The sequence below is a fragment of the Myxine glutinosa genome, chromosome 9 (assembly GCF_964187855.1).
Source record: "Myxine glutinosa chromosome 9, kmMyxGlut1.1, whole genome shotgun sequence".
Lineage (NCBI taxonomy): Eukaryota > Metazoa > Chordata > Myxini > Myxiniformes > Myxinidae > Myxine > Myxine glutinosa.
Window position 1 is genome coordinate 121,808,848 of NC_136269.1, and position 12,126 is coordinate 121,820,973.

Here is a 12,126-nt window from a genome sequence, read left to right on the forward strand (position 1 = left end):
TTGGTGTCGATGGTTGCCAGAAACTTCTCCACTTTCTCAGGTACAAAAGACACAAAATTCTGGAGCAGTTGTTACGACTAGGAAGGGTCGGTACAGAGGGAGGGGTTGGGGATACAAAATTTGGGAGCAAACACAGAATTGAGCCATTCGGCCTTCGGCCTTCTCACGAGTGGAGTCGGCAGTCGTGCCATTTGAAAAGAGGGAAGGGATGGAAGGGGAGCATCCACCAGAGACAGACTTGAAAAGGTGCTACCAGGTGTGAGGAGGGAGACAAGTTTGAAAGATCATTCTGGAGGTTACATATGTTGTTTTCTGGCTCTCCTGAGAGTAGACACACAGCTGTTGCCGGATTTGTTGAATGATCTTAGGTTGCCTTTGCCTTCCAGGAGAATGGAAGTTGTTTCAAAGCTACTGCCTCACCACAGCATTCAGAGTACCAAGAGCGAGAAAATGGGTAAGAATACTGAAAACGAGATGGGATGAATCTCTGCATAAGAGGGAGAAAATTTCTGTGGTAGAATTCCCAGGCTGAGTTAATATAAGGAGCGGTATATATCAGAGACCTTTCCCCTTCAAATCTCCCCACCCTCATTTCTTCTCAACTTCCCCCCTCTCACTCCCCCTCCTCAAAGCGTCTTCCCCGCTTCTTCCCCCTTCCAACTCTCACCTCCATCTCCATCTCCCCCAACCTTCTGCCTCGCTCTTCCCCCTCCTCAAATAACACCTCATTGTGCCTCACCCAATCACCATCAAACCTTTTGTCCGCCCCATCCTTCCCTTTCTCCGAGCTATTCTGAAATCTCTGACACACCTTCAACAGCTCTCCCTACCTCTTCCACATCTTACCCTACCCCTCCTCCCCCCTGTTCTGTATCCGATGCTCCCCCTTCCTCTTCATTAACGGTATGGACCTCAAACATCCGGGGCCTTCATTCAAACTTAACTGATCTCTCCATACAGGTTGCTTCTGTCAAACCAGACGTGATCTGCTTAACAGAAACTTTCCTCCTTCATGATGTCTCTGATTCCTTAGTATCTCTCCCGGGTTACTCCCTCCTCCGGTATGATAGACCTGAGCCTCGTCCTGGAGGTGGGGTTGCTATCTTTATCAAAAACTCTCTTCCTCACTCGACCTGCACTGCACTCTCTCCACCTCACCCCCAGGAATACCTCTGGCTACGGCTTCCCCTTCGCTCCCACCTCTTGTTCATATGTGTGTTGTACCGTCCACCAAACAGTGATGACTCCATCTACATCTCGCTATCTGATAATATGGACCAACTTCTATCTACTCATCCCAACTCTCTCTTCCTCATATGTGGTGATTTCAATTGTCACCATGCCAGTTGGCTGGGTGTGGGTACCTCTCTCACCAGCCATGGCTCCTCAGCAAAGGACTTCTGCGACTCACTGGGACTGACACAATCTGTCAATTTCCCGACCCGGATCTCAGTCAACGGAGCATCTTCTCTTCTGGACTTCATTATGACTAACTTCCCTGAAAATGTCTGCTGCTCTTCTTCTGCTCCAATCGGATCATCTGATCATGTGCTTGTTAAAGTGGACATCTCTCTGACCTTTCTCAGGGAGCCTGCTCAGCGTCGACGAGTCTGGCATTTCACTCAGGCCAACTGGCACAGTCTTCAAGCAGCCATCAATCATCTGGACTGGTCTCCCATCTCTACCACCTCTGACATCAACTCATACTGGGAATTCTTCCAAAGTAAATTGCTCTCTCTCATGCACAGATTTATCCCATCTCGTCTTCAGTTGTCATACCCTTCCTCCCGTCCATGGTACACGGAATCTTGTGGTGAGGCTGTTGCCCAGAAACAACTTGCCTTCATCTCCTGGAAAGCAAATCCAACGGAAGGAAATCTCATTTCCTTTCACAAAGCCCGAAACAAGTGTGTGTCCACCCTCAGGAGAGCCAGGAAACAATATCTCTCCGTTCTCAAGACCGAACTCTCTTATCTGTCTCCCTCTTCCAAATCCTGGTGGCATCTGGTCAAATCTGTTTCTGGTGTTTGTTCCCCCTCCATCCCCTCCCTTACCTCAAACGGCTACACAGCTGACTCCGCAGGTGAAAAAGCTGAATGCCTCAACTCTGTGTTTGCCTCTAAATCTTGTGTCCCAAACCCATCCCTCTCTGTACCCACCATACCCAGTCATACCCAGCTGCTCCTGAACTCCGTGTCCTTTCCTCCTGACAAGGTGGAAAAGTTTCTGTCAACCCTCGACTCTGATTCTGCAACTGGACCTGACGGCATCAGCCCACGGGTCCTAAAATCCTGTTCTTCCGCTCTTTCACTCCCTCTCTCTGTTCTCTTCACCCTCTCTTTTGCTCAAGGTCATCTGCCATCTGCTTGGAAATCAGCCAACATCACCGCTTTGCACAAAAAAGGTGCAAAAACAGATCCGAGCAACTACAGACCAATCAGCCTTCTCCCAATTATCAGCAAAGTCATGGAATCCATCATTGCTTCGGATATGAAATCTTTCCTCTTCGCCAATGGCTTGATCTCTGATCATCAATTTGGTTTCAGACCAGGTCACTCTACTCTGGACATGCTGCTTCTGCTGTCTCAACAATGGATGGAGGTCCTCAATGCCAAACAGGAAATTAGAGCTGTCTCCCTCGACATATCACGTGCCTTCGATACGGTCTGGCACCCCGCTCTGCTCACCAAACTCTCCTCCTTTGGTATCCATGGAAATCTCCATGCATGGCTGGCGGACTTCCTCTCTAGTCGTAGTCAACGTGTGGCCCTGAATGGGTTTCTCTCATCTCCTCTTCCTGTTCAGGCTGGAGTCCCCCAAGGCAGTGTTCTGGGCCCTATGCTTTTTCTGGTCTTCATCAATGATCTGTCTGAATCTCTTGAAAATCCTCTCTATCTCTTTGCTGATGACTCCACTCTCTGCCGCTCCATTCCTCATCCCTCAGATCGGCAGTCCGTAGCCTCCTCACTCTCTGCAGACCTGGACAAAATCACAGACTGGGCAAACAAGTGGAACATGTCTTTCAATCCTGACAAATCTCACACTCTTACGATGTCTCTCTGAAAAGACCGACTGGACAACCCTCCCATCTACTTTCTGAATAATCCTCTCCAAGAAGTTCTGTCACTCAAGCTTTTGGGTCTCACTATCTGCCATGATCTTTCCTGGGAAAACCACATTTCCAAGCTGGCCTCCAAAGCCAGTCGCCGACTGGGCATCCTTCGTCGTGCGAAGTCCTTCCTTGGCACACCTGAGCTCCTCACCACATACAAGGCTTTCATCCGCAGCTCAATGGAGTACTGCTCTCCCCGCTGGGCTGGTGCTCCTGCCTCACACCTAGCTCATCTTCATGCTGTTGAAACCAAAGCGTTCAGAATGATTGGAATCTCCCGCGATGAAGCTAACTCCAAGGGCCTTTCACTTAATCACCGCAGGCAGGTTGGTGGTCTTTCCGTCTTCTACCGACTCCTCTCCGGCCTTGCTCCCCCAGCTCTCTCTGGGTTCTGTCCCCCAAATATTCCTGCAGGTCGCACAAGATCTGCCTGCAACCCTCTTATGGTTAAACTGCCAAAATCAAGACTCTCTGCTCACCTTCACTCCTTCATTCCTCTTTTCTCCTGCCTCTGGAACAAACTCCCTCACTCTCTTCAATCCCACTCCTCCCTTCAGATCTTTAAAACGGCTGTTCACCACCATCTCTTATCTTCCCCAATCCAAAACCTTGATCTTTTCTACCCCTGCTAATTTCACCCCAAATCCACTTTTTAGAGGTGACTTTTGACTTCCTTCCTGGAAGTCCTTGGTGTCCTTGCGTTTTATACCTATCCTGCCTCCCCCAGGCCCTCTCCCTCCAAAAACATGTCCCGATGTCCCTGCTCTCAAATGTTGTGTTTGTGTGCTTCCTCCCCTTCTCTACCCATCTTGTCGACCGCTCCCATTTTTATATACTTTGTTTGCTTGTTTGTTTGATAAATGTTAGCTCTTTCACGAGCCTCGACTCTGTATACAAAAAGAAAAGAAAAAAAAAGTGTGATTGCTGCTTGTAGTCCCTGCCAGTTTGCCTGAGTGAAATGCCAGACTCACCTGCACTGAGGCTGAGAAAGCCAGAGAGATGTTGACCTTCACATGATCAGATGATCCAAATGGGGCAGAGGACGAGCAAGACACATTGGTGGGGAAATTGGTCATCAGCAAATCCAGAAGGGAAGATTTTCCATTGGGAGAAATCCGGGTGGGAAAACTCGGATTGAGTCAGCCCCATGGAGTCTTATTAGTCCTTTGAAGAAGTGCCATGGATGTTGAGAGAGGTACCAACAACCAACCGGTCAATTATCATTTTGAAGATCAATATCCAGTTTGAACTTGATACATTTGGTCGTCTTCAATTGATGAGGCACTGCCAATTGGAATGCAGAAGCCACTAGCTGGGAGAGAGTGTAAAACACTGGACGCCCTTCGGAACCATTTAACCACAAAAACAGACAAAACTGCTTACCAACCGCCACCAACTGAGGATGGATCCAGGGAGCATGTTGTGTGTTGTCATCATCAAGAGAAAATCTGATGTAACAGTTACATAGCTCAACCAAACCTAACAGTTCAAAGTAATAATGGATGGACTGTTTCCAACGAATGAGCTCTAGTTCCGGTGCTATTTGTGAATTTTCCTGCCCTGTCAGAGGTATGAGACCTCACCCATCTCTACTGCTCTGACAATCAATGTGGCATCCAATGCAGATGTCAGTGTGCGCCAGCAGGACGTCGATGCATATATAAGCTTGCCAGTGCCAAGGTTAATGTGGAAATAGTGCTTCAATCACTGAACCTGATGCCAATGAAAATGACACCGAAGATCTATAATTTCACAATTGTAGAACCAATTCATGCAAAATATCTGAAGATACGCTTGAGCCAATACAACCTTACACTTTAAATCCTGAAAAAAATCCATTGGGTCTTTGGGGTGTTTTGGGTCTTCGGGCTCTTCAGGGTTTTGGGTCTTCGGGGCGTTTTGGGTCTTTGGGGTATTTTGGGTCTTCGGGGTGTTTTGGGTCTTCGGGGTCGTTCAGAAATCCACTAAATTTCAGAAATCAGAAATCCACTTTCGGGGTCATGCAGAAATCCGCTAAATCCTGAAAATGTAACTTTATTAGTCAGTATGTGGAGGAAAGGTGCTTATGCAGGTGCGCCATGAAACACAGTTCCTGTTTGTATCTGGAAATCATTTGATGGTTAAATAGAAATGGGTGTTCAAAGTCATCCTCACAAATGATGACTTTTTGGTATTTTGGGCAACGGATGTCAACAATTTGGGTCCTCGGGCCTCCAGCCTACATGGGATCAAGGGCCGGTGAGTGGTCCGTTAGCAAGTGGCTTGTTATTGCTTTCCAAGCCAGTCGTTCCGCAATTTGAAAGCCGCTCGCCTAGCCCCTTCACATACGAGCAAGTAACTACTTTCATTGTTTTTCTACTTTTCATCATAATTCTTCAAAATCTACAAACATGCAAATTCCCCCAGCCCCCCTCTCCCAAAATGCACAATGGTACAGTCCATATAGATATAAGCTTGGCAGGAGGCTCCTTCTTCTGACTCCCCATTTATTTATCTTTCCCTCTTCCTCGAACTCTGTACTGCTAACACAATCAATCCTAATGGTTAAGGTGGCTGGCTTAAGATTCCAGGGTCTTGGGTGTGATCTCCGTCATCAGTTTAAATAACACCAAGTGGGTTGACTCACCCTGTCATCCTTCCGAGGTTGTCCAAAATGAGTCCCAGCTTTAACCTCTTTCCGAGTCTTCAATCTCACGTTCTTTCCTCCAGGATTTCGTCAACTACCTCATGATCATTTCTACCTCCGAGTACACCCACGGAGTCCCCGACCAGCTTTCACCTCCAAATCCTCAGCTTGTGCTGTCTGCGGTCCATCTCTGCATTCTTATCCATGATGACTTTCCTGACATGATGCAAGAACGACGGCTTGAAGTGAATTCAACCCTGCTGGTGATCAAAACCAGGTCTGGATCACCCAAGACTGAGAATTTCAAAAATCTGCTGCCAAGTCACATCGGTCAATTAAATTTAATTAAATTAATTAAATTAAATTTTAAGGGTTCTCCTCCAATGGCCTGTGGCAGCTGCTGCTTCATTTTCTGGGGGTGTGGCTGTGTTGCTGATGGAGTGCCCCCCATTACCAGTCAGCTGGCACTCATTTTGCTGACCTTGAAGAGATGACAGGCTGAGTCAACCCACCTGGTGTTAATCAACACAGCAGGGGCTCAAACTCAAGACCCTAATATCTCAAGATCTCAAGCCAGCCACCTTAACCGTTAAGCCAACACCAGGCTTACTTCCTCCAATGATTGCAATGTTGAAGTACAGGTCACGTGGACGACTTTAATTGGTGAGTACCAAATCTCGGACACCAGTATATTAACTGCAGGAGCTCATCTTCCTGGCCAGATAATAGCCTGAAACTGAAACTTCTGAAAACTTCAGAAACAATGGAAATTTCCCATGGGGATCACGTGTTCAAAGATGACAATCAAAAATTATTTTTGCCATGACAATTGTTATTTCTCATTTGAATCCAAGGCTTTTAAATCCAGGTCTTTGGAATTTGCCTGGTGGACCTCACTCGATCCTTCCACTCCAAACATTATCCTCCCTCCTTGTTTCCCCCATTAAAGTTAGCATGCTCATGTTTCATTGAAGATATTAATAGATACCTCTGAACTGGTCCGCTGGCTACTGAACACCAAAGTGGGGTCTCCTCGATCTCTCTCTCTCTCTCTACTCCATACTGCTAACACGTTTTCTCATTCTTTGTGTGTTCTCAATCACAGCGCTGGAAGTCTTCATGATGCACATCCTCCTCCTCCTCCTGCAGCTCTTCATGTCCATGCAGCATCGAGCACAGTGTGAGATTGTCAACAATACAATTTATTTGATTTATCAACCGAGCAAACATTTTTAAATAACCATTACTTTACTGGGTTTTTCTGTGTCCGGTTACCAACCTCGACACTTATCCTCGGTGCTTGACGCTACTAGGTTAACCGGAGAATGTCTGATAGGTCAACCTTGCCTTGGTTAGATCAGTGTGCAACCTTTAGCTGAATCTTATCTCAAAATTTGTTGACTAAAGAAATTCAGCTTAAGACATACTACTAGTCTTTTCTCTCCTCTTATTACTTATTTATCTTTACTAGCGTGACTCGGCGCGCTCCGCGCGCCTCACCACACATCGTTTCAGAGGGCTAGGCATCTTTGACCATTTTGGTGTCTTTTGGGTCTTCATGGTGTTTTGGGTCTTCAGGGCCATTTGGGTCTTCATGGTCTTTTGGATCCTCTAGGCCTTTAAGGGTATTTGGGTCTTTGAGGTGTTTTGGTTATTCAGGGTCTTTTGGATCTTTGGTGTCTTCAGAGGCTTTTGGGTCTCAAGGGTCTACGGTGTCTTTTGAGTATTTGGGGTGTTTTGGGTCTTCGGGGTGTTTTGGGTCTTCGGAGTCTTTTGGGTATTCAGGGTCTTTTTGAGCCTCAGGGCCTTGAAGGGTATTTTGGGTCTTTGGGGGTCTTCAGGGTATTTTGGGTCTTCAGGGGTCTTGGTGGTCTGAAGGGTCTAGGGGGTATTAAAGGGTCATCAAAGGTCTGAGGAGTCTCAGCAGTCTTAACGCAATTAAGAGGGTTAATTAAGAGGGTGGTAATTTCATTTGAAGAAGAAGAAGAAGTTTTCGTCGCATATAAACATAGCGACATAACGACATAACCATATACGTTTGCTCTATTATAATAAGATTTTGAACAGGAACCAAGGCTCGTAGTTGATGGAGCTGCCACACGTATGGACACAACACAGGACTGTCAGACGAGACAAACACACAGCCACTGAGCTTGGGGGAAGTGGTGTCACTACCCACAGCACTCTGGGTATCAGTGACGTCATAATGATGGCGCCGCCTTTTCCACGTATTCAGCGCAGCATTTCCTGAGGAGGAATTTCCTCCTCCCCATGGATGCCAGCCCATGGGCTATGGAGATTGTCTTTGCTTTTATCCTTTTAAATGCTGAGTGTGTAAGCAAAACAAGGAAGCAGCACGGACCATTTTTAAAGTTTTTGGGACGACTCGGCCAGGGTTTGAACCACTGACCTCCCAGACACAGATTAGCCGCTCCAACCACAACACTACCGAGTATTGAAATGGAAGCTAATTGAAGTTGCATTCTCAATATGAACTCATGATGGGTCTTCAACATGAATGAGGTTCTTGTATGATTTTTTTTGACTTATTCAGTCAATAATGGTGTACTTACCATAAATTATAAACACCCGCTCCATCTGGGAGCATCCTGGGCAGTAGGGGAAAGGGGGTGGTTAATAATCCCCCCTGTCTGCAGCAGGGGTCAGTAAACCACTTGCACTGTGGCAAGTTGTACAGGCGAAAGAAAATACAGGCGAAAATTGTAAATCGTGTTTTTTTTTGCACCCATGACCTGACCCTGGGTACTACCAACACGCACGCAAAATTTGGTGTAGTTCGGCCCAACCCTGTTTTTATTCCATGATTTTCAGACATACGCATGCACACATAATTGCTATATTTAATATAGGAGGATAGCAATGGGAGATGAAGTTGTAGATTTTTGGATGGAAGGTTCCTAAAACAGCACATGTTATGGTTCATTTTGAATGTTGTGACCAACCTATGTGAATTGAATTGATGGCACTTTGAATCAAATTCCACGTGCTTCCAACATATATTTAGGTCTTTTTATATTTTTTGCCAAAACAACTTTGTAGCCATCACGTTTTAACCTTGATAAACGCGATATGAACATTTAAATTTGAGGGAAAACTGATGATGGGAAGGTGTCCTGCGGACCGTGTCTTTTGGACAGGCGTCGCGTTTGCTCGAGCAGACTCGCTGGATACCGTGATGGATGGATTGGAGGAGATGTGGCCTGGAGAGTTTGAGGAACAGGACGACGAAGATGATGAACTCGATCTCGATGATGACCAGGGAGTAGATCTGGGAAGTCCTGTCATGCAGGTTGTTGTGGTTTGTTAAATGTTAATCTTTTTATTACACCAAGCAAGCAAAGCGCAAAGTGGAGTTAAGCAATGGGTTTCACCAATGTTTCATCCGAAGCTGTAACTTTTTGAAAATTAAGAAATAATTAATTAATCAAAAATTAAAGAATTAATTGATTAATCAATAAATCAAAAATATCCTTTATAGCCAAATCACTTGGTCACTGTCGTGTCCAAATATCAGCTTCCTAACTCAAAAGGTGCCCGAGATATTGCCTAGATAAGAAAGAAAAGAAATAATTAATAATTAAACACAATGAATAATAATAGTAAAATAATTAATTTCTTAATCAATTGGAGAATAGTATACCGAAACCACCAATGTTTCATCCCAAGCTGTAACTTTTTGAAAATTAAGAAATAATTAATTAATCAAAAATAAAAGAATTAATTGATTAATCAATAAATCAAAAATATCCTATAAAGCCAAATCACTTGGTCACTGTCGTGTCCAAATATCAGCTTCCGAACTCAAAAGGTGCCTGAGATATTTCCGAGATGAGAAAGAAAATAAATAAGTAATGAATAATTAAACAAAATAAATAATAATCGTAAAATAATTAATTTCTTAATCAATATGGCTAATAGAATACCCAAAACCACCACCATTTCATCCGAATCTGTAAGATTAAAAAAACTTAATTAACCAAGTAATTAATCGAATAATTAAATAGTTAATTGATTAATTGATTATTGGATTAATTGATACATCAAAAATAGCCTTTACAGCCAAATCACTTGGTCATTGTCATGTCCAAATATCAGCTTCCTAACTGAAAAGGTGCCTGAGATATTGCCCAGATGAGAAAGAAAATAAACAAGTACTTAATTAATCGATAATAATTAAGTAATTAATCAATTCAATGATTAATCAAAAAACCAAAAAATACAGTTTTTGCCAAAGCACTTATCGACACTTTGGGATGGGGGAAGATAACAGATGGTGGTGAACCGCTGTTTTAAAGACATGGAGGAAGGAGTGGGATTGAAGAGAGTGTGGGAGTTTGTTCCAGAGGTGGGAAAAAAAGAGGAATGAAAGAGTGAAGGTGAGCAGAGAGTCTTAATTTTGGCAGTTTCACCAGAAGAGAGTTGCTGACAGATCTTGTGCGACCTGTAGGAGTATTTGGGGGACAGAGCACAGACAGAGCAGGGGGTGCAAGGCCGGAGAGGAGTCGGTCAAAGACAGAAAGACCACCAACCGGCCTGCAGTGAGAGAGTAAAAGGCCCTAGAATCAGCTTCATCGCGAGAGATTCCAATGATTCTAAAAGCTTTGGTTTCTACAGCGTGAAGCCGAGCTAGGTGTGAGGCAGGAGCACCGGCCCAGAGGGGAGAACAGTATTCCATTGAGCTGTTGATGAAAGCTTTGTTTGTGGTGAGGAGCTCAGAGGTGCCAAGGAAGGACTTCGCATGATGGAGGATGCCCAGTCGGCGACTGGCTTTGGAGGCCAGCTTGGAAATGTGGTTTTCCCAGGAAAGATCATGGCAGATTGTGAGACCCAAAAGCTTGAGTGACAGAACTTCTTTGAGAGGATTGTTGAGGAAGTAGATGGGAGGGTTTTCCAGATTGTCATTTTGGAGAGACATGGTGAGAGTGTGAGATTTGTCAGGATTGAAAGACATGTTCCACTTGTTTGTCCAGTTTGTGGTGTTATCCAGGTCTGCAGAGAGTGAAGAGGCTGCTGCCTACCGATCTGAGGGTTGGGATATGCAGCAGCAAAGGGTGGAGTCATCAACAAAATGACTATTGTGCCAAAATTTCAGCTTCCTCGATCAAAGGATGGCTGAGATATCACCTAGCCAAACAAGAAAACAAACAAACAAAGAAACCGGAATGAAAACTGAGTACTCCCTTTCAGCGCGCATCATGCAGCACCTGGAGATGGAATAGGAAAGGAGCGGTGTACAATAATTCCAAACAGGAAACTTACTGTTTTTAGTGACATCATATAGGACACAAACAACAGGCATGAATAACTAATGTCGCATGTTAAATAAGGTGGTGCAAAAGACAAAAGAGGTAACCTTTAAAAACATTTTTGTCCAACCTTTAAAATCTTTATTTTATTCCAATATTGAATTAGAAACTTGAACACTGTGCAGGGTAAGATGTTCTATGAACTACCTAGTTAGTACATTTCTCCTTCCCAAGTCCCAACTCAATCGATATTGTGCTCACGTACGACTTCTGCGTGATACACGATGGTTTGTGATTGCTCTATTTATTAATCGAGGGATGTTAAACCCGCAGGATTTGTCCAGAGATCTACATCCCCCGAATGGGTCTCTCCAAGCCGACATAACCTTCTTGTTCCTCACCGGTGAGCTGGGAAGTCATTGCATGAACTAGAAGGCTTTTACGTGATGTTTGTCTGGAATCACACGAGAAGGGACACACAACATGCATGTTCCCTCTGTTTAAAAATGAAATGCGTCACGTTATGATACTTTGCCAATGCAATAGGTGAGAGTCTTCTCCCCCTGTTCTTCCCCATGGGATGCCAACCAAACATTGTTTGTCCACGCCCTATCCTCTAAATGCTGAGCATCAAGCAAGGAAGCAGCATGTGCCATTTTAAAAGTGTTTCGTATGATGCAGTTGGGGTCAGGTTCGAATCGCTGACCTCGCAGACTCAGAGTGAACGCTCTAACTGTTATGACATTGAGTCTGGTCAATCAAGAAGTTGGAACTAAATTTTCGAAGAACCTCATTTAGGTTTTGGTGCTCTGTAGTGAACAGTTTGTTTGTATTTTTAGCTTATCAGAGATTTATAAAGGAGATTGAAAGGAAAGGTTCTGATATCTTGTGTAATGCCGGCCTACCTGTATGGTCTGGAGAAGGTGGTACTGACAGAGACACAACAACAGGCTGCAGGTTTGTGAGAACAACTGGGTCACAAGGATTGCGGGAGTGAAGAGGGTGGATAGAAGGAGAATGGATGAACTCAGAGAGGAGATGGTGTGCGGATGAGCTTGATGGGGGAGATTGGTGAAATGCCGGCTGAGATGGGCTGGACATTTGGTGCGGATGGGGCAAGA

General features: G+C 44.8%; 1 protein-coding gene across 1 annotated transcript in view; it reads left to right on the plus strand.

Annotated features, from left to right (window-relative positions):
• Window positions 1-367: 367 nt before the first annotated feature.
• Window positions 368-12,126, plus strand: part of LOC137434993 (translocon-associated protein subunit alpha-like) — a 37,078-nt gene continuing 25,319 nt past the window's right edge. The window contains exons 1-4 of the mRNA XM_068128302.2: window positions 368-454; window positions 6,844-6,918; window positions 8,897-9,048; window positions 11,339-11,408. Of these exons, the coding sequence (XP_067984403.2) occupies window positions 391-454; window positions 6,844-6,918; window positions 8,897-9,048; window positions 11,339-11,408 (361 nt within the window). The 5' untranslated portion in view covers window positions 368-390. The remainder of the gene's footprint in view (window positions 455-6,843; window positions 6,919-8,896; window positions 9,049-11,338; window positions 11,409-12,126) is intronic.